Source organism: Lontra canadensis, unplaced genomic scaffold (genome assembly GCF_010015895.1).
Source record: "Lontra canadensis isolate GAN:19392208 unplaced genomic scaffold, GSC_riverotter_1.0 scaffold21, whole genome shotgun sequence".
NCBI classification, from domain to species: domain Eukaryota; kingdom Metazoa; phylum Chordata; class Mammalia; order Carnivora; family Mustelidae; genus Lontra; species Lontra canadensis.
This window is the reverse complement of record NW_022631015.1, coordinates 11,591,240-11,615,001: the sequence shown is the minus strand read 5'-3', so window position 1 is coordinate 11,615,001 and position 23,762 is coordinate 11,591,240. Positions and strand designations below refer to the sequence as shown.

The 23,762-nt window shown below is 41.4% G+C and overlaps 1 protein-coding gene across 5 annotated transcripts in view; it reads right to left on the bottom strand.

The window, feature by feature from the left end:
• Positions 1-325: 325 nt before the first annotated feature.
• HIVEP1 (HIVEP zinc finger 1) overlaps positions 326-23,762 on the bottom strand; it is a 140,898-nt gene continuing 117,461 nt past the window's right edge. For all 5 annotated transcript variants that reach the window (XM_032861570.1, XM_032861568.1, XM_032861573.1 and 2 more), the window contains 2 exons: positions 3,670-4,181; positions 326-2,087 (listed from right to left, as the gene is read on the bottom strand). In XM_032861570.1, coding sequence (XP_032717461.1) covers positions 906-2,087; positions 3,670-4,181 — 1,694 coding nt within the window. In that variant the 3' untranslated portion in view covers positions 326-905. The remainder of the gene's footprint in view (positions 2,088-3,669; positions 4,182-23,762) is intronic.

Sequence of the window (23,762 nt, the reverse complement as noted above, 5' to 3'; positions counted from 1 at the left end):
GGCCCTCCCATCCAATTGTTTTTAAGTTATTTTATGTTTACCAGAAATTGTTACAACCGCATTTAGGAACTTTGCACATTCCAGACTGTATGCTGTATCTATGTGCAGGTGTTTATGAGTACTGAATCTTTTAGAAGTTAATACCTATAAAATGAGTTCTCAAAAATAAGTAATGTAAGCCTCTCAGTCATATGGGCTTCCCCGAGTTTCACACGTTTCTCCAAAATACGGGTGGGTGTGAGTGGAAAGAATGTGACCGATGGTTCTTTTCTGAATACAGATTACTGATCATGGGTATATAAAGAAGGCACAACTTAAGCAATGGTAAAGTCAGTAAACAATATTTTACTGAAACATTTCATGACACAGAAAATCTGTCTGAAGTGTAAAGTTACTGTCTTACACAAGAAGGACAAACCCATTTTCAAAGACTAATATGAATACAATAAATATGGAGTTTACATACTAATTTATACACAGAAACTCTGCCCCACAGCCATAAAAATTTATATTTAACAATGCAACATATAATTTAATCATTTGATTTATTTGACAGGTTTTTTTCTTTTTTCTAAACACAAATAACTACCTGGTTTTCATATACATATATAATATATATCTTATGTATATAGATATTCAACAATCTGTACAGCTTCTAAACATAAACTCCTAAAAGGCACAAGTGTCTATACAACATGTACAAAAATGGCTGGAGCGGACACAAAACAACAATTATTGGTCAAAAGTTCATGATTGCACAAAGATTAGTCATGAGTTTATGTCAGAAAAATGTGCTTTAAGGAAAGGAGGGTTTTCAAAGAAACCTTTAAGTGTTATAAAAAAAAAAAAACCACCAAAAAAACAAACCAAACCAACCCGCCCCCCCCACCCCCAATAAAGAGCCCCTAGGTCGCTATCACAAGCCTGTCCTCATCGTCATCACTACTCACGTCGCTGAACTGGGCGGCGGCCTGCCTCCGGGGCGGTGCTGCGGGCCTGGGCGCCGCTCTGTCCGGAGAGAGGGTGGGCCGGCAGGGGGGCTCCGGGAAGGCTTCGGGACGCACCTGTGTTGGAGGCTCGGCGGCACAGGCCCCTTTGCCCTGCACTGGCGCGAGCTCGGGCTGGGGCTTCACATGATTCACGGAGGCGGCCTTCCCTGTGTCTGCTTTACCCAAGCCATCGGGCCTGGCCGGGTCTCTTGTGGGGGCAGAGGGGTCTGGAACTTTTTTTGCATTTGCCCGCTGGACCTGAGGAGACCCCTGAGGAGACGTGGTCCCGCCGCCTTGATGGGCGCCGGCTGCCGGGGCGGGCTTGGGCGGCGCCTCCCGCGCTCTGCTGTGGGTGGGCGGCATTTCGGGGGCGCCCGGCGTGTCCACGGCGGCCACTTGCCCGACCGAGGGGATTAAGGTAGGCAGCGCGATGTTCAAGATCTGGAGGCCTGGAATGTGCGCTTGGGGGCTGGGGCTGCTTTGCGAGGAAGGGTTTGCGGTCAGAACCTGCAGCCCCACGGCGTTGAGGGCGAGCCCCGGCGGGTGCACTTGAGGGGCCACGTTCGTGTTGGTGAGGCCCAAGATGTTGACGGTCTCCATGCTCAGGGACGGCAGCGGCTGCAGGCCCGGGGTGCTGAGGTTCGGCAGGCCCGGCACTCGGATTTGGCCAATGGGGATACATGGCACGACGCCGCTTAATTCGGCCACTCCCGCGGCGTGGGTGGTGCCCGAGGCCTCCGTGGCCGAGTCCCCGGGAGCGCCCACAGTCCTGTGAATGACATTGACGGCTGGGATCGTCAGCTGCATTGGCCCAGCTTGGATGGGTACAAACGTGGAGTACGTGAGGCCGGCAGGTACCACGTGGATCCCCCCGACTGGAACCATATTATAGGGTGTCCTGGACTGCTGCTGAGAATGCAAAGGAAGGTGGCTGAACAGATGAGTCTGGGGGGAGGGCAGGCCTGCAGGCGGCTGGAGGGTCACTGGCTGCTTCTGTTCTGGAGCGTCGGGCTGAGGCAAGGCCCCCGAAGGAACCCCTGCTGCTGTCTGAGGGCAGCGCTCCGCCGCAGGAGGAGGAAGTCTTAGAGACGCTGCGCTCTGAAAGGCAGGACACAAAACCCTTTTACAGCACGGCTCTCTCAGTCACCGAGCTAAACTGCTGGTATCAAATCTATTCTTCCTAACCAGGCGGAAGCATGTATATTTGTATAAAAATCACAAGCTTGCTGAAAAGGATGTTTTCATTAAAAAAAAAAATAATAAACTGCCAACTAAAAAAAAATCTATTACATCTTTAATTTTGAGTACCAGTAACAGCAACACATTTTGTATACTACTTTGCAGTTTTCAATCCAATTTCCTGGATATTGTTTCATTTATAGGAAAGTTAACCTTGCGGCATAGCCATAATTACACTGCTGTTGTTCTACTTCTGTTGTGGTTGTTGTTATTGACGGCACCACCAGCTCTACCTATTTTAGAGATCAGGAGTTCGTGAGAAATTGCGACACTAGCTGGCTATGAATGTCAACTCTAAGGGAAAATCAACTGGAGGATTACTCATTTTTTAAATAAACAGTTGTCATTAATTTAAAAAAATCTGCAGTTGTTTATTTATTCCTTCGTTCCTTCATTCATAAACTTACGAAATGTCTACTGAAAACCAGATTTCCAGGCACTGCGAGGTGTGTCAGTGATTTTAGGCTAAAGATGAGAGCACAGGTGGCCAAATCTGGAAGTCAAAAAGGGACAAATCTTGCCAATCTCCCTCCCGAAAGAGACTATCACCTAAATATTAGCTTTTTCTTGATAATATCTACACTACAGAGTTACATTAACACATATGCTAACTTAAATATCAAAAAATGACTTAAGTATTAGTGCAATAAAGTTAAACTATACTAATTTAGAATAGTCTCTAGAAAGCCAAGCTTGCACAGTCTGCATTTTTCTCCAGGGTTACCTCCCAAACCAAAATCTGCCCCGTTTCAAAATACATCCTATGACCATCGTCAATCCATACTTGAGGTAAGACAAGTGTCAGGGAGATGACTATACGCATCACAGATTTAAATATTCCTCATGAGCCACGCCAGGGGTAAAAGCAGAGACTTGTTCAGAGCACATGTAGGTTGTTTCTGTAGGCCTGTGTCTGGCCTGGAGCTGGTTTTCTGGCAGGTAGCTCTCTAAAGCTGTCATGGCACTTCAATCATTTAAGCAAAGTGAACTTCTTGGTACATTATTTGGGTCACACCAACTTTGCCACAGAAACTGGTAGCTGTCTTGCCAACGGGGGAAAAGTGCAAAATGTTTGGATAATTTAGTGTAAATACATCATATCAATGCCAGTGGAAAAAGAACTCAGGGTAAGCACGGGGACAACGAGGTCCCAAGGTTCACGTTCCTAAGGGCACATACATTATTTTTTCAATGAATAGATTTTCAGGATCCATTTGGTCCGTTTACAGGTTTATGATGACAATATGTGAACTCTGATTAAAATACCTAGCAAGGAACCAAAAGACATAAATGTCCTTTACCCTTAAATAAAACAAAAAGTTAAGGCTAAACAAAGTGATTTAGCCAGAAGTAAATAATTTAAGTCCATTATTTTCTCAAGCCATTAGGATCCCCCTATTTAACAGGTTAAACGAAAGGAAACCAACAACAAAGCATTTACCTGTGTTAAAGTGATAATCTTTCCAGCCACAGAACCTCCCAGAATTACTTCTGAGTCTGGGTAGTCTACAGACATCTGGTGACATGGGGATCTGGGCGCAGTGTCGGGTGACTGAGAAGAGTCTACAGGACTCGTTGGTTCTTCTCCGTCTTTTGTACCGTGCTGCCTGGTCTTTGCCGGGGACTCTGTATTCCTGCTATGGTCTGACTGCACTGTGCTTAGCACAGTCATCTTGGTGGGCAAGGCTCTGGGCAGAACGTCCATCGGGTCGGTGTGCACCCCAGAGAAGCAGTCAGCAATCCTGATGTCCTCCTCCACACTCCCAGAGTCCTGGAGGCTACTTCTAGATGGAAGGTGCTGTGGGCTGGCTGTAACAGAGGGAGCTGCTGACAAGACAGATTCAGCCTGACTGTCTTCATCGTCATCTTCATTTTCATTATCATCCTCATCTGGGCCATCTGATTCTTCAAGGTCATACCCAGACCGCTCGAAACCAAATCTTGGCTTTTCATCTAATAAAAACAACCAAGGGACTATGTTATAGAATGTTTTGCATATGGACAAGTGCACCCTTTTATTGTTATTATTATTATTATTATTATTATTATTATAAGCTTAGCAATGCTGTGAGGAATAGAACAAGTGAGGGCTCTACCCACAAAAAGCCTACAGGTTAGGTGAGGAGAGTGGTGAGGGGAAGAACAGGTGAGTCAGTCCAGGAATCAGAGAGGGCAGGTGCTGACAGAGTGGCATGGCCAGGACACTTGTTAGGGATGTAGAACGTGAAATGGACCTCAGTAAGAGTAGACAGGCAAGGGCAGTTGTATCAAGAAAATCAGAAATAAAGGCCTTAACTATTAAAGAAGACTGAAAGATATTTAAAAAACTGAGAGTTCAACACAATTCTTCCTGAGCTCTTTCTCTCTAGTACTTTGTATTTCCTGTTTATTGGACAAATTAAAATAAAAACAAACCAACAAAAACCTGAGGCCATTTGTATTTGTAAGTGAAATAATTTTATTTAATAATTATATTAAATATTTGCATTAATTTGTGAATAGTATTTTAGATATGTTTCCATTATCCTCTGGGTAGTAATATTCTTTAATATTTAAGACATCTACTTTTTATTTTCTTTTTTACTAAGAGAGGTGTTAAATTTTCCCATCATTTTTTCATTATGATAATTCAACTCCTCACACGAAGAGGAACGTTAACTAAAAGTCATCATATCAGCTTCATATCCTCATGTGGGACCGTGTTTAACAAAGAATATTCAAGAAAGTCCTGTTTCAAATGGTTTCAAAATACTCATAAGCTCATGTGGAACTGGATTTAAAACTCTGTTCAAAAATCTTACAAAATTAAAGGTGCTTTCTCTTAGAAAGCTAATAAACTTCTAAAAAATAGGAGAAAGATGAATGCAAAACATCCACCCTAATTTTTTGTCATGAGCCGTAATAAAGACATCACATTGTACTCAACTTAGCTCTGAAACATTCTTCATTTACATACTTTTTAACATCTGCTTTTACACATGTATTTTGAAGAGGTTTATTTCCTGCATATCACAAATGGTCTGCATCTTAACTTATTTTACTACTCCTTATATATGACAAAGATAAGTTCTTAGAGAAATGTCTTAAGGGATGGACACCAAAACATCTGAGGGTGATTATTTCAAGAAGATGGAATGGGTTAGAATTTTTAAGTTGTTTATCTCAAGTACATGTTACTTTTAGAATTAAAACATTCAAGGACAAAAACATATGCATGTAGGCTACTTTAAAACATGATTTTCATTTGCTTTTTGCCTGAGGGGTTCTGCTGTTTTGCTATAAAATAACACTGATTTGCTGAATCCCACCAGGTGCCCATGCTAGAGATGGAATGGGTGGTTTCTGGATAATTGCCGTGCCTCCTGCCTCACAGATACCTTTCTGCAATCCTATCTGATGTTTGAAATTCTAAAACTGAAGAGTCATTCCCAATTTGTTTTGAGTTTGCCACAATAGTGCCAAATCAGACATTTTTAGGTACTTTTTTTTTTCCTCTTAAAGGGGAAAGTTGAAGAAAATCAGAAGACACCAGATGATTAGGAGAACAGGTGACTAGAGAGGGAGGTTGATTTCATCAGAGGTCAGCCCTGCTACAAAATCTAACTAGGATGAAACTTGCTTTACCTTAAGAACTATTACTCTATTTTAAAAGAGAACAGACCTAATTTTATATTTCCGACTTTTTCAATATGCCTCGTAAAGCTGAGATCCTAGTTAAAGAGTCCAAACTCCAAGCAGAGACAGCATCTGCAGGAAGAGAGGAGACACCAAGTCTGCATCACCTGGGGTGGAGGCAATGGGACACTGGCCAGAAGAGTTCAGCTAAACAGCTGACACGTTGGTTAGAGCCAACTACGGTCTGGCAGGATTGTGTGATTCCTCTGAAACCATGCTCTCCTGAAGGCTCTATGCTGTGAACCCCACTCAAGTGCTCACAGAAGAGAGCACTCAGTATCCATTGTGATCCAGATCTGGAGGACAGGAGCGGTGGCCATAGAGAAAGGACAAGATATTCCACCTGGATCCACGTCCTCCCTTCCCACTAGGAAAAAATGCTACCCTGTGAAGGGAAGGGCACAAGCATCACTGCCCTTAGGACACTGGTGAAAACATACTGCAGTGGCGAAAGGAGAGGAATAGGAGAAAAAACACAGCTCTACTCCTTGAAGAGGGTAAGGATTACCAGGTGAGTTAGCACAGCAGCTTAGGCAGTGGTCGGGAAGCACAAGGGCCACAGCCCAGAAACCTAAGAACCTGGTACATGTGGAAGACAGGCTGAATCAGAACACAGGTGGCATCCTGTCCTCCTCCTCACCCCTTAATACCAAGCTAAGACCTTTAAGTGACAGGTAACAGCCAAAAACTGCTGGGCGAGGGACAGGAGAAGAACAGTAATGTGTACAGTGACTCTCACTGAGACATAGTACACAGGGAAGACCTAAAACTGGGACTGAAACAGGCATTGCTCTCATAATCCACTCACCACCCCAAGGACAAATGATCTCTGTAGCAATCTGAAGGCTCTGGTGCTCTCAAAGTTGCCATAGCTACAATGGATCTTTCACACAGGGTCAGATTCCTAACTAGAGACACTCTAATGCCCACATAAAGGCCCAGCAGGAGGGACACAACCCTTAGGAGGCAAAAAGACTGTTTACAATTTCTGCTGTCTTACAGAAGATGTCTAGCTTTCAACAAAAATTACAAGGCATACAGAAAGGCAGGAGGAAAAAAACCATACTCAGAAGAGAAAAAGCAATCAGAACCAGTTGGATGGGATACAGACATCAGATGTGCCAGAGCATTTAAAATAAGCGATGTGTTAAAGGCTCTCATGGGAATGGTGGACAACATGAAATGTCTAGTGGGAATTTCAGCTGAGAGATGGAAACTATGAAAAGGAATGAAATGAAACACTACCAATGAAAAACAGTAACAATGACAACAAGAAAATGGTTCAACCCAGAAGTCTATGCTCATTGGCAATAATTTTCAAAGATGAAGGAGAAATTCAGACTTTCTTAGAAAAACCTAAACCGAGGGGATTCACTGTCAGCAGACCTACTTGACAATAAATGTAAAAGGAAGCTCTTTAGGCAGAGAGAATATAGTATTAGATGGGAATGTGGATCTACACACACACACACAAATGAAGAGCTTCAGAAATAGGATAAAGATAAAATTATTACTCTAAAGTTCTAATTGCTTGCTCTAAAAGACAACTGAATGTCCACAGCAGTCATAGTATGCTGTGTGTTTACAGCATTGGTAAATGGAGAAGGGAGGAAAGCTACAGCACGAAGGATGGAAAGAAGGAATTGTGATACACTGTTACAAAGTCTTCACACTACCTGTGAAGTAATGTACCATTATTTGAAGGAAGACAACTCAATTTTTCAAAAAGGTATAAATAATAAAGTCAAGGAGGAGATAAATATAACAAGTGTAAATAATATAACAAGGTATGAATAACAAGTCAAGGAAGAGATAAAACAAAATCATAAAAAATGCTCAATTAAGTAAAAAAATAAAATAAAAAAATGGCTGGCAAGATGATACGTTTCATTCTACTACACGGAAAAATGACTTTAAAAGGAATGGCCTAATGTGAACTAAAGGAGAGAAATTGCTAAACTGGATTAAAAAAAGCAAGTGTCAAGTATACATATTGTGTGCAAGAAACGTATTTTAAATATAAAGACAAATAGATTGAAAGTAAAGTTTGGAGAAAGATATACCTTATGACATTAACTAAATTACAGATGGAAACACTAGTATACTAATAGTAGACAAAGTAGATTTGAGAACAAAGAATATTATCAAGACTGAACAGGAACATTATGTAATGATATGGAGTTAGCCTCACTATTATATAATCCTAATTGTGTAGCAATGAAATCAGAGCCTCAAGATAAATGAGGCTAAAACTGAAAAAATTAATAAACCAATCCACAATTACAGCTGAAGACTTCAGAACATTTTACTCTCAGTAATTCATGGAAACAGAATATAGAACGTCAGTAAGAACACAGAAGACCTGAAAAACGCTATCAAATAACCTGTCCCAGCTGACAGTTACAGAACATTCCACCCAACAGAGAATATGTTTTCCTTGTAAGTATACTTGGAACGTTTACCAATATATATCATATTCAGAGCTACAAAGGAAAACTCCACAAATTTAAGTAATGAAAGTCATATAGAGTATGTTTTTGGATGAAAACAGAATGAAACAAGAAACCAATAACTGGAAGATATACTTGAAAATCCCCCAATATTCCAGATTTACCTAACATTCCTAAATAATCCTTGAGTCAAAGAAAAAGTATCAAAGAAAGATCAAAAATACTTTGAGCTACACGAAAATTAAAATATAACATGAAAACTGTGGTAGGCAGCTAAAGAAGTGTTTATTGGGAAATGTACTGTATCAAACGCTTCTATTAGAAGAGACGCCTTAAATAAATAATCAGAGTTTTCACATTTAGAAACTAGAAAAAGAAAACAAAAACCAAAGCAGGGAGCAGAAAGGAAATAATAGAGATAAGAATGGAAATAAAGAAATCGACAAAAGAAAAGCAGAGAAAGTCAATGAAACCAAAAGCTGGGTCCTTGAAAAAAAAAAAAGAATAAAATTGATAAATATCTAGTAATACTGGCTAAGAAAAAAAGATACAAATTACCAGCATTAGGAAAGAAAAGTGGACTACTACTATAAATCCAGAGATATTAAAAGGATAATAGAAAATCTATTAAGGGTACAGTTGGTTAAGCATCTGCCTTCAACTCAGGTTGTGATCTGGGGTCAAGAGTCTCCAGGCAGGCTCCCTGCTCAGTGCGGAGCCTGCTTCTCCCTCTCCTCTCTACTCCTGCTCTCTCTCGCTATCTCTGTCGCTCTTTCAGATGAATAAATAAAATCTTAGAAAAAAACTTTTAAGAATTCTATGACCCACCAATGAAAGCTAGAATTCAAAATTAAAGGTACAATACTAATTAAAATAGCACTAAAATAATGAAATATAAGTATAAATTTAAAAAAGGACCTGTATGTTGAAAACTACAAAATACTAGTTAAAGAAACCAAAGACAGGAAATAAATGAAGAGATATACTAATATTCACAGACTGGAAATTTCAGTATTGTTAAGAAAGCATTTCTTCCCCAATTTGATCTACAGATGCAATACAATTCCATTAAAAAGCTCATAAGCGTTTTATAGATATTGACAACTTGATTCCAAAATTTCAAAGGGAAAAAAAAAACTAGAATAGCCAAAGACGTTTAGGAAAAGAAAAATTGAAGAACTCAGACCCAAGCAGTGTGGTATTGGCAGAAGGATAGACATATAGGGACCAACAGATGAGTGGAGAGAATCAGAGATAAAAACCACACAAATATAGTTAGCTAAATTTTTGACAAAGGCGGTTTCCATGGGGAAAGGACGGTCTTCTCAATAAATTGTTGCTGAAACAAATGGACAACCACATATGAAAAAAATGACACATACTTTATACCTTACACAATAACTCAATGTAAATGTAAAATATAAAACTGTAAAACTTCTTAAAGAGAACTGTAGAAAATCTGTGTAACCTTGGAGTAGACAAAAGATTTCTTACGTATGACATCAAAAGCACAATTTTAAAAAATTGATCAACTAGGCTTCATTAATATTTTAAAAAAGCCCTTTTTTCTCTGAGAAAGACACTACAAAAAAGAATAAAGACAAGCAGAGACTGCAAGAAAACACCTACAAGGCACATTTTGGGCAAAGAAATGGTATCTAGGATATATTTTAAAAATATCAAAATTCAACAATAAGTAAATAAATACCCCACTTTAAAAAAAATGGGCAAAATTTTTGAACAAACACTTCGCCAAGGAAGCCATCTGGAAAGCAAAGAGCATATGAAAATACGCTCATTGTCATCAGTTGAAGAAGTGCAAGTAAAAACTGCGATGAAATGCCACTGTACCTCCCTATTAGAATATTTTTTTCAAAACGTGCGGGTAAGGTTGCAGAACACTGGACTCTCCTACATTGCTGGTGGGAAGGTAAGATGGCAAAGACACTTTGAAAACCAGTTTGACCGCCCGTTATAAAGCTATGCGTCTCCCAGCCACAACACCCAGAGATTCCACTCCTCATGTCAAACCATGCAGGAATGGGAACTTACATTCATATGAAAACCTTAACATGAAGGTCTTACAGCAGGTTTATTCATATTTGCCAAATACTGGCAGCAATCTAAATCTTTCCACCGGTCTGTGGATAACAAACTACGGCACATCAATACAATTGGAATACTATGCAGCAATACAAAAGAAATGAACGAAATGGAAGAAGCCAGACCCCCAAGGCTATTCATTATATTATTCCTTTCATATGGCACTCTGGAAAACTCATGACCATAGGGAAAGAAAGAGATCAGTGGTTGTGAGGGGCTGTCCGGCAGGGGCAGCAGATGTCTATAAGGGAATGGCACAGGGGAATTTGGGGGGTGATGGAATGCCCCTGTATGGAACTGTGGGCTTGGACATATCATTCTACGCATTTGTCAAAGACCGCCCTAGAGTGAGCTCAATGCCATGAAGTGAACTTTACGGTATGTCAACAGAAACAAAATCAGGATGTGGGACATATCCAAGATGGAATGCGAGCTGAGACAGATGATGCTAACTGAAATGCAAGTGAACTGCATAACCACTCTGAAGGGGTGGGAAAAAGGCTCCCCCCTGGGTGAGGGTTCTGACCGGATGAAGTGAAGGCTGAAGACAAAAAGAACTGCACACAAACACTGACTGCAACTGTAAATCTGCTTTTTTGCAAGTGGGTTAGGATTTCTGAAACTGGTTCATTAATTAATACTAGAGCTCTGCAAGGGGCACCCAGGTGGCTCAGTCGGTTGGGTGTCTGACTCTTGGTTTCAGCTCAGGTCATGATCTCATGGTTCATGGAATTGAGTCCCGTGTCAGGCTCCACGCTCAGCGGGGAGTCTGCCTGAGAGTCCCTCTCTCTATCTCTCCCTCTGCCCCTCCCCCATAATAAATAAATCTTAAAAAAAAAAAAAAAAAACTAGAGCTGAACAAATATTCAAATGTAGATGGGGACCAGGTTCCTCACTGCAGGCGAAAGAAAAAGAAGGAAATAGAGAAGGCTAGAATCAACCATGTGGACTGAAATTGGGACTTTCAATATGGACTCATGTTTCATTCATGTATACTGCGTAAGTGTGTGTTTATGTATGTGTGTGTGCATGCCTCCCTTCCCCCCACAGATACAGAAATGAATATAGGTGTGTGTGTAGGTAGGAGTTAGCATATGTACATATACTTCCTAACTCTACCCAGTGACAGAGGACAGAAGCAGTGACAGGTCAGTAGCAGTGAACACACCACATGCAAGATCTTGGTTTCTAAACACCATTCTCCAGTAGGGGGAACCAGAGGTCCTTGGAGAAATGGTTGATGTCAGGGCTGAAACATCTAGGGGTGCTAGAAAATAAGGAACTTCTTAAAGAAAAAAAAAAAGATGGGGCAAGTCAAAAGGGCACAGGAACAGACCTCAACTCTTGATGGCTAATGAGAACTTGAGCTACACAATAAAAAACGGTAAGACTGATCATAACCCGAAGAATAAAATACGTATCCTTGAGTCCATACAGATGTAAATGAATGAAAGGATGAAAGAACAAATGAAGAAATGGTAACTTCTCCCTGCAGAAAAATTCCAGTTAATAAATCAGAACACCCTAGTAATATTCATTGTAGGCAAGATCCATCAGTGTATAAGCAGAGTATCTGCATAGTCTCAAAGTATCTCCCATAAACATTTAATATTTACAAAGGGAACAACAGTAAGTTTACAGTAGAGAGCCCTGGAAGATTAGCCAAAGTCCTTCCAGAGTCCTGGAAGATCATGTTAATATAGATTAACGTGACCAATAATACCTGTTGACATATCCGGATACGACAACACTGAGACAAGTACAATCATTCTACGGCACATTTCTAATGATGCAAACCTCAATCCAATCACGAGCATCCACCAGAAAACCCCACTCTGAGGACATTCTACAAAATGACTGATCAGTATTCCCTACAAATGGCAAGGTTATGAGAGACAACAGAGACTGAGGAAGTCATCAGAGGAGTCAAAGGAGCCATGACCGCCAAGTGCCATGTGGGATTCGGAAGGGGATCCTGGGCCAGAGAAAGGACATCGGTGGAAAAAATGGTGAAACTCAAGTCACTTCTGTACTTTAGTTACTAATGTTGAGCTGAAGTTAATCTCTTAGTGTTGGCAAACATTCCGCAGTTCTGTAATATGCTAACATAAGGGGAAGCTGGGTGAGGAGTATACAAGAACTCTGTACGCGTTTTGCAGCTTTTCTCTTAAGATGAAAATAATCTCTTGGAAAGCTGCATAAAACAAACAATTTGCCAGTACTCCAGGGTCTTTATTTTATTCCCTCAACACCAATATTCTGTCTCCTTCAGATAAACTTGCACAATATCCACTTCCCTGCTGTTCTTATACCCATTAAGGCTTCTTTCTCTGATAAGCAATTTTCTCTTTCTTATTGTTTAGTAGGAAACCATTAATTCTTGAAATCAAATTCAATGCTCCTCTTGGTGAATTTTTAGAAGCACAGGAAATTTCTCCCAAATACATGTGTTAAATTTTCAGCACCTACAACTCTTTCTACCTTGTATTTTGTATCTGGTTTTGCATCTCTTAGTCAGCTGGACAAAGGGTTCTTCCAGCCACCGGGGCTCGGGGAGAATGTAGCTTCGCGCTACATACACGCCAATGCTATTTGATTATAACTAAGACAAGGAGCAGATAAGGACTTGATATTTTCTCAGATAATGATTTAAAAAATGTAAACTGTAGGTAATTATTTTAAAGTGTCAAGCCCACAGCTCACCTGGCTCCTCAGTCTCTGGCTAAATGCTGCACATTCAAATATCCTATTTTAAAAATCTAACTACAGGGTGCTCTGAAAGGTCAACAATAAATTATAGAAATTAAGCTAGCTTATAAATATGCATGAGTCGAATGTTTATAGGCACAGAAATTAAAAGCTTCATGTAATTATTTGATTAGGCATAGTAGAACCTATAAAATGCAATCCCCAAGAATGTAAACTAATCACTCAACGTTAACCTCACAACACATACACTGGACTTTGTAGTGACTATGGAAGTTTAAGAGTACTTGTAGAATAGTATACATCTTTAAAATTTTTAAATTTTATACACACACATACACACACAATTTACATGAAGGATTTAAAAACGACACCATATATCGTTTAATGTGGAAGGACGTAAAACTATTTGGCTCCATGTTAATCTGATTTTGCCTTGATCACGGCAAGTTTCAGACTAAAGCTGGAGGTATGATGGGTGGGAAAGCTGCAGAGTGGCTTCCCTGGACCTTTCTCCCTGGACAGAGCCACAGACCTACAGCCTGGAGAGGAGTTAAGAAGGGCTGGGATTCCTCTCTGTAGTTTTCCTTCCGCGGGACAAGGACAGAGTAATGTTTATCTCTGCATGTGCTGTGTCTTGAAACTCCTGAAGGGGGAGTTTCCAAGTCTGGAAACCTGAACATAAACTCTGGATCATTACATTACATATTACATACATGTATGTTAAACAGGGCTGATACTCTAGGGTGACAGAGAAAAGAGAAAAGGGATAGCTTAAACGAATGGGAGACAATGGCATCCTTTTAAATACCCATCCCAAGGCAGAGCCCACCAACCCCATTCTCTTGTGTTAATACAAGTCCTTTCATATAACTTCACTGTCCCCTTAGCCCTGCTCCTATGCCCAAAGGACACTATTACTACCACATCAGAAATTGTGCCGACGGAAGACGAAGACAGGAAAAATGACTTGTCTGTGATCACAAGCCGGCAAGCATGAGACCTCAGATTTGTTAACTACTCTGAAAACTTACCATTTAGGACTCTGTGGTATTGTCCATTTTGCTATAGCGCGTTACATAGTATGAGAACTATGTGCACGCTGTGCACGGTTCCTGCTGTATCCGACACTGGCAAACTGTGGCTGCGGGCCGCGTGTGGCTCGCTGCCTGTTCTTGTCAATAAAGTTTTCCCAGCATGCAGCAGGCTCAGTGGTTTACAAACTGTCCAAGGCAGCCTTTGGTAACAACCACAAATGTCAGTAGTCATGACAGAGGCTACATGACCCACGGAACATGAAATACTCACTATCAGGCCCTTTTCAGAAAGAGTGGGCCAACATCCAGGCTCTGCTGTCCTGTTTCAATCTAACCAGCACTACGTGATAGCAGTGATCTCAAACTCTTCTTAGCAAGGAAGTTAAGAGATGTCTCTGTGGCTAGGAAGCATCAAAGCCAAAACTTGGAACCAGCTTTTCATGCACTTGGGAGTCCTGTCATTATGTGGATAAGATGTACAGATTTCCTACTATTCTACCCTCATTGTTCTTTTTTTTTTTTTTTTTGGTGTAGAGTGTAACACTCCAGGAGGGTAAAGGCTATAGCTCACCCCTCCGCATCCCCCAGAGACTCTACAACAGACATTAAAAAAAAAAAAAAAAAATCCACACTTGCTTATTAACAAGTTCATAAATGCATGGCCCTTACAAATTCTATTTAGTTTATGTCCTCCTAGACATATTCCCTCCCTGCTCGTAAATTTTTCCAATACTCAGTAAAAATTTATGGAAGTGGAAAATTAATTCCCTTAATTTCTGTGAATTTAAATTCATGAAGAAAAGAAGAGGTAGGCAATGCGGCACTACTGTTCTTCAAAAGTAAATGTTTCCATACACTCTGTCACCCAATTTCTCTAAAGATGTAGTTCCAACTTCAGCATGGGTGGGACAAAGGGTAGCCGGGACCTCCCATCGCTGCCACACAGTGACACCTGCTGGAAGAATCGGATTCACAGGAGGCCAGAGACGCAGGCTCCCGTCGTCTGCTGCCTGTTTTTGTTTTGCTCACGTTTGGAAACAGTACTTGGAGACACAAACAACAGCAACTTGAGGGAAAAAATTCTTGTAAAGCCTGCAACTATGGCAGTAATAAGTTATTGGGTTATTTTGTTTTTGTTTTTTAAAGATGAAAACATCATTAAGAAAGTAATGGGGCCAGAGTTTAATGTTCGTTCACTCAGGAAGTAAAACCAAAAGACTCCTATCCGTGTCGTTGGTTAATGGTATTAACACTTTATCTTACACAGATATCTCCAGAACTATTATGGTTTTGTATTGTACATGGAACATTTTCTTAAAAAGGTGCACTCGTGTTTTCCCTGAAAATCCCAGAATGACAGAAACATACTGTACAGGTTTCATGTCGACAGAATTTCACTTAGAAAAATTCAATTAATTTTAAGGGCAAATATGATACAGGTTTTAAATCCTGCGGTCTGCCATCAAGCTCTTCCACACATTGCTCTAGACTTAAACCCAGCAAGATCAGATCCGCAGCTGCACTGGCCACACTGGCCAGTCCTCCCCGTTGGGCAGCCGAGGGCACGTATTAACATTCCTAGCACTGCAGTCCAGCACTCTGTTGACAAAAACATTCTTTGGATCAAGGCACGGAAAGCAAATAGCTGGCAGCACGGTTTTTGACTGACACAGAAGGAGAAAACGCGAAAGTACTCACTACCACCCCAAGAGCACAGGGATGAAATTCCAGAGACCGTGCAATTTTGCATGGCCCAGACGACGAGCACCACGGGCGGGCTGGCTGGAGGGATGAGACTTCGTGAGCACATACTACTATAATTACAGCTTGAGTTGCTGGTTTTAAACTAAGTGGGAACTTCTTTCAAATGCCAAGTGTCCACATTTTAATGGCTGGCTTAGAGAAACTTATAATTCCTCCTGCTTCATTCAAAGTAAATGGTTCCTCGCATCTGTAAATCGACTCCACTTGGAAATTAGCACAAGAATTCATCCACTGAAGGATAAAATGGGTAGCTACGCAGCCTGCAGTTGCTAAGGGTAGTAAGGAATTCTAAAAAATCGAGGTTCTTGGGTCCTTCATCACACCATTTTCACAGTAAGCTTTAATGAGTCGTCTTTAGCAACCGGGGACCTGCACGTGACTCTGGTGAAGGACATTCTGAATGTTATGTTGGTTGGCACAGTGGGGAATGGGTTTAAGATAATTTGGGGGAAAAAAAAAAAAGACTTAGGATGAATGCCAGGAAAATAAATTCTGAAGTTAAGGAGAAACAAACCCAGAGTAAAACTTTGGGGAAAATAGACAAAATGAGGCAGTCATAAAGGAATAACTAAATAAACATACAGCATTAAGAGGCCTTTAACTTTGGCCAGAAAGCCATAAGCTGGCCAAGACGTTACCAAATGCTAATAATATTTAAGAAATAAATATTCTGGGGGCGCCTGGGTGGCTCAGTCAGTTAAGCATCCAACTCTTGATTTTATTTCAGGTCATGATCTCAGGGTCATGAGATCGAGTCCCATGTCCAGCTCTGTGTGGAGCATGGAGCCTGCTTAAGATTCTCTCTCTCCCTCTACGCCCTCGCCCCACCCCCTGCACACATTCAATCTCTAAAAAAAAACACAGACACACACACACACAGACACACACACACACATATATTTTTTTGGTGAGATACTTTGTAGTAACACTGGCCTTTCATGAGCGTTTAATAAATTTTGTTGTATGAAAGAAAGCTCAGAGATGGTATTTCTTGATGATATATCTTGGTGTGCTACAGAGAAGATAAATTAAATGACCAAACTGCCCAATTTTCCCTGTAAACCTATAAGCACTATCCTTGGTATAGGTTTTCTGGGTCCTAGTCTATGAACTCTGGCATTTAGTATCAGGTCTCCCAAACAAAACCATTGTGGGTTATTTGTTTTTCCTTTAAAAAGATCTACCCCGTTTCTTGGATGTCCAAGGTGATCAAGATTTAAATATACGCAGGAAGGTCGTGCATGTCACATTGGCACTGACCATCTCAGCGCACGTCACATTCACTAATGTGTGCCGAATCTAATTCTCTCTCTTTTTTTTTTCTTAAAGATTTTATTTTTGTGAAAGAAAGCAAGAGACAGCGAATGAGTGGGGCGGGGGGCGGGGGGGTTGCTGAAGGCAGAGAGAGAGGGAGAAGCAGGCTTCCCACTGAGCAGGGAGCTTGACTTGTGGCTTGATCCCAGGACCTAGGGATCATGCCTTGAGTCAGCTTAACTGACTGACCACACAGGTGCCCCCCCAGTCATCCTCCCTGAGGTACCGTAGGAAACCACTGCCGGCACAGCCACCACACGGTTAGACTAAGAAATGTAGCATGGCTATCAAAATTGTGTAGGAATTTAAATCAGTATCTGGAGAAGACAATGTCGCACATTGTCACACTGATCAAGCCCTGACATTTTGGAGGAACGGTTTCCCAAAAGACATGGAGCTTCTGAATCTGGCTACGTATTTTTCTTTATTCACTATATTTTTTAGTGGGCATCTATCATTTATCAGCATTGGTAGTGACAAATTTCAACTGTGTTTAGGCAAAGCTAGGTCACAAAGGACAGTCAGCTGGTAGACTTAGTTATTTCAGACTTTACTTTTCATAGGGTAGACCAGCTGTCCCCCCCACCCCCACCCCAATAACTGCCATCATGTGGGCACAAAAGGCATTGGAAGAGCCATAGCAATCATTACCTTTTTGAAATAAAGGGAAGAAAGCTAACCGTGAGGCGTGCTATGGCACCTTCCTGCCAGCCCAACCTTGGACTTTTCCTCAATGTTTACTGTAGATGTGCAGCAACGGGATTCCAGTGTGGTTTCTGGCAGTACCTTGCGTCAGGGCTTAATATCAGATTTATACTGAATTACAAATTTAAGAAATGATACCAAGATCGCAGGGTGCCACGAAAGCATTTGCTAACCGTTCACCATTAAAGAGAAGACAGCAAGTTCTGTGTGCAAAGATCCCACATCACACAACACAGGCTGACCCCTGCTTTTCATCCCGTGGGCAGGGGAGACGGAGAACACACTAGCAGGCAGGAGTGTCGAGATGGGCAGAGGAGCCTATGCGGCATCTGAAGTCTCCCAAGGAACCATGGCCATGTGTCTGATCCCTACACAGGGGAGACTCTGTGACCAGGAGACAAGGAACCTCAGTGGGCAAGGAGGGTGCAGAGAGGCGGAGCTGGCGCAGGTCACCCAACACTGACCAGCCTCAGACCCCGGAGCTTCAGTCTACCCGGAAGTGTACATTTCGAAATTGAGAACTGCAATACTTGAAAACCACTGATTCTCCTTCCTAACTTTTTAAAAGTCAGCCACTTCGTCTCCGACATGTTCCCCTGGGAAAGGAAACGGACAGTAAAGTGAAACACTTTGTGACAAGCTGCTATATTTTATCACATCCTTTATGGAGACCATGAGGGCAGGATTTTAAAATACACACAAAAATTAAAGCAGGAACAAATCAAGCCCTTACCTTTTACGATCGTCTATTCTATGGGGAGAACAGAAATTAATTCCAGGGGAAAATGCTCCCTAATTTAATAAATGAAGAGCAAGTTTTCTAAATTAGTCATTACACATTTCTATGTATATATACAATGGGATGTCACAAGGGAAAATCCGTACCAGACTTCCCACCCAAACTTGGGTGGGAATGAGGCACGCGGAAGCACTGAGGTGCTCTCTTTATATAAACAGCCCTCCAGAAAGAGGCGTTTGCTCCATGGAATTATTTTTTATTGCTGCTGCTGAAAGGGACCATCCACTTAATGAACGCATGCTTCTTTTAGGTATTACAGTCTAATTTCCCACTACAAAATAAAAGAGCATCATCGGGGGAAAAGAGAAACAAAATCAAAAGAAAGCAAAACAAAAAAGCTCGGCAATGAAAATTCCAGAGTCATGGATTAAAAGCCCTATTATCTTTTCTTTCCTTGTTTCAAAAACATTTGAAAAAATAATCCGGATTGAAAGATAGGTGTCTATGCGCCCGAGGAGGCAATGGCTTTAAATGACTTTAGATGACATCAAAAAAACAAAACAAAACAAAACAAAACCCCAAACTTTTTAAATAAAAGGAACACTTTCTGTATCATGGAATGTTTAAAAGAATAAAAATACTAGAAAAACATCATAACAAAGAAATAATGGGTTTCAAGAGTCACAACATCATGGAACTGGCATGAACTGCCACAGCAGAGGCTCTGGTTACATCTGAGGACAAACGAGTACGTGGGCAGCTGGCACCATCGCTCCCTGCGCTAAAGCCCCCTTGCATAGTCTGATCTGTCCCGCAGCCCCTGTCAGGGGTGCACCCTGTCCAGCTCTCACGTCCTGGCCCAGTTACATGCTTCGTACCTGTTTCTTTCCCTGGTCCTCGGGGCTTCTGCCCAAGCAGCTCTCTCGGGTCCAGCAGATAGCCCTCCCTTACCCCTCCTCCTCACCAGTACTTTTTTAAATAAAGCAACGTACGGGTAAATAAGTCCCTTCCCTTTCTTCGGGGGTACCCTTAGTCATCTTTCTGCACCATCCAGGCCTCCCTGCTCCTGCCCCAACCCCAGCTGAGGCTGGGCTCACTCCTAAGCACTGGGGTGGCGGGGCGGGGGGGGGGGGATGCACGTCCCCTACGGCTGCTCCAGGGCTGAATAAATACATAAACAGATCAACCAGAGAAGCAACTTTTCTTCTCTAGAGCTACCGAAAAACAGGTCTTCGTCAATCTGGAGTGAACATCACTGAAGATGGGAAAACGGAAGAGTCAGATGACCTCAATTACCCTCTCGTCTTCTGATCCCACAACCAGTAACACATTAACAAACGAACGCCGTCATCGCTTCGACAATACCTGTGTCTACCTTGGCCATATCATGTAAACTCTGTTTACAGGTAGAGGCGTTAAACGGCATCTCAAAGCTACGGTCTGATTTTAGTGAAGGGATTTAACAGAAAACGAACATGCCCAATTCTAAAAATAAGAAGGTTGAAGAACTTTCTGACAGATTGTAGGTCATTTTTTCCCCTCTAGTCCTTCATTAAATCAACAACTGTTTACTACCTATCACCTGCCAGCCACCATCCTGAGAAGCTGGAGATTGTGCAGCAAACAGAGAATCCTTATCCTCACGTCCTATTTCCATAAAACACACACAACACACCTGGTAGGGATATGTGCCAGAAGGACTATAAAGCGGAACAGAGAGGTGTGAGTACTGCTGGCAGAAGAGTGGGAGGGGTGTTCGTCTGGGGGGCTCAGGAGGGCCTCGCTGACCCAGCAGCACTGGGCGGAGCACTGAAGGACACAACCAGTTAAGTCCGGCAGAACTGGCAGAGGGCACTGGGAAGACAGGAACTGAGCACAAGCCCGAGTGGGGGCCTGCTGGGCTGTTTAACGAAAAGCAGGGAGATGCGAGTGGGTGTGGATGGGTGAGCAAGGGCAGAAGAGATGGGAGACGAGCTTGGGAGAGACGGTGTGAGGAAGGTAGTGGGCCGGAGGGCTCCCAGCGCACAGCCGACCAAGCACTCGGAAGGACAGGAGACCTTTAGAGGGTTTTCAGCAAAATAATGATGTAATTCAAAACACAACAAAACAAAAAAACAACACTTTGGTTGCTGTGCTGGAAGTCTGTCAAGGGGCTGGGGTTGGACACAGAGCAGTCAGGGGTACTCCAAGCCACTGAGCGGAGGCAGTGGTGACTCTGACCAGGGTTGGGAGGCAGCGGGGGTCAGATGTGGGGAAGATCCTGAACACACTTGGAAGGAAGTGGGAAAGGCACCAAGGATGACTTCAAGACTAGCAGCTGGAAGGACGGGACAAGACACTAGGGGAAGTGCGCTTCTTGGAGGTAAGGGGTGAAAGTCCAACTCGAGGCGCCCATGAGACTCGCCAATGGGGGTGGTGAGCAGACGGACAGATGCGCCAGTCCGGCGTGAATACGGCAATCAGCAGGAGACAGGTGTTATTTCCGTCAGAAAATGGAACGAGATTACTTAGCGAGTGGGTACAGGCAGAAAGAAAAAGAGACTGATCACCACAGCCCTGGGGCACCGCATGTAGAGGCCGTGTTCTGGCAGAAAACAGAACCCTCTCCAGCCATGTAGCATCCTACCGCATGCAGACTTCTGGGCTTTCTCCCCTAAAAACACAGACATCTGAGGAACTGTTCAGCAAGATCCCGTCTCTGACTACTGCCGGTTTAATGGAGAGGAGCCTCTTCTCAAAGAACCATAAGATACCACTTTAGGACAGTAATCAAGAAAACACTAAGATAGCAGGCTCTCATTCAGCCAACACAGGCAAAATTTAAATTCTTATAGTATAAGGTAGAGTCAAGGATGAGCAGAGACAGAAACTGTTCTAGAAAACAATTTAAAATTAGAAAGCAAAATTAATTTTCTAGGCATCTACGTACAAGGTTGATACTGTTGATACAAATTCAAAACACAAACCAACCAACCACATACTATTCATGGATATATGAAAGCACAATAAATGAACTGAAAGGCGCAGTCAGTGTCTGGCTCTGGGAGGGAGAGTGACCGGCAAAGGTGACCTGATGTGTAATGATGTGCTTGACTGTTTTTTTTAAAAATACACTGAATTTATGAAAAAGACTTGAGACAAATATGAGAAAATATAATAATCAGGTCTGGTGTGAATCCCTGAGGGCGTGTAATAAAACTCTTTGTAATCATTCTGTATTTAAAAAAAAAAATTTTTTTTTAGAAGCACAAAAACAGAAGAATGAAAAGAAGTCCACTGTATAAAACAACACGTTTACTACTGTTACATGTACATTCCAAGCCCATAATAAAGCAAAAGTAGGATATGCTGGTTGGCATATTCATAAAGAATTGTTAGGTCTCCAGTACGGTATAGCACTTGGCAAAATCCACCTAGATGCTACAATCTACTATTCAATTAAAACTGTGAAAACACTGAGTATGCTAACCATAATTACAGTAATTAAAAAAAAATTTAACCAAGAGAAAAATCAAGTAAAACTACCCAGTTTTATCAAAAGATCCCATCTGAATAGGGAATCAGGCTATCAAGTTTGAGTTATCATCTAAAACCCGCTTCAAGTGCTTCTGGAATGAGCTGAGAAATACAAACATGAGTGGACAGATATGTAAGTCCACCCATCAGCCAATCTAAGCAATACATGGTTATAATGCAAACCACACTTAATTTTCCTATGCAAATTTTAGATATAAACACTACCTTCCTCTAACTTTAGAGGACTCTAGAGATATTTTACTTAATTTTTATAAGACATCTTCTTAAAGACATACTTCTTAAAGTAAAACAAGTAAATGAGTGTATATTATAATACTACTTTTTACATTTGTGTTTCTCAGACATTAGTATTTCATATTTCTACTTTGTTCCTTTTCTAGTCTGTGGGTAATAATAAACTTGCTGAAACTCTTATTCATTCTTCCTAGCTTTTTACTTGTGAATGGCTCTATATAATAGCAATATAGCAAATAATAATAAAGCAAATAAAATTTTTTTTTTTACTTTATCATGGTAGTTAATTTACTGTGTGACTGCTAGGAGCAAAAAATAAACCAAATAAGCTGTATACATTAGAAGTGAATTATAAATAATTCTATTAAATGTGTAAGTGTCTTTAAACAAAGACACGACACAGAACTCAATTTCTGGCAATTCAAAAATCAGCTTTTAATAAGTATGTTCCTAGGACAGAAAAGTAACACATATGTTAATGTGATAGGCACTTTTAAATCCTGATATTGTCATCCCCAAAATGTATAAAGTGTCAAGGTGCCAAAAACACGTAAAAAGCTCCTTACTGTCCTAAATTTGTTATGATGATTTTTTTCTTCTATCAAGAATGTATCAGTTTATTCCCAAAAAAGAGTTAAAGGCAATCCTTTCTGTGTGCTCAAAATCCTGAATCATATTGGCTTTACCACTTAAGGTGTGAGTCACTTCCTTTGCGTATCCAGAAAAAAATTCAGGGTGATTCATTCAGTGTGTTACTGGTTGTCAGGTGGAATAAAATGCGTTTGACTTTTTACCTATATTTTCAATGATATCCTCACCACTTTCTGTTTGGAAATTTTCTAGATACCAAATAAATGCATATTAACTAAAACATAGCAAGCAAGTAAAGGTCAAATTTAGGGCATGTTTCAAAAAAAGTAGGACAACTTTTTAGGGGAAACTTCTCTCTCTTTGGTTGATAAATTCTTGGCTTAAAAAAAAAAAAGTCTTACGAGAGAATAATTCTACTCTCTAATGAGTCAGAACAGATGAACAGGCTTACGTTCCCTCAAAATTGGTTAAAGATAAACACTTCTATTTGTTGAGCGAACACCATTAAGAAAACAACCGGTTAACTTCTTCAAAGTAACAAACATCTTGGGGATGCAAACGAATGTTCTAGTCCACAAACATTTCCAGAGCAGCTGCTCTGGGTGAGGCCGTGCACCACAGGCTGTGGGTGAAGCGGGCATCACTCCTTCACCAGCTCTGCTCAGGACACGCTTGGAAA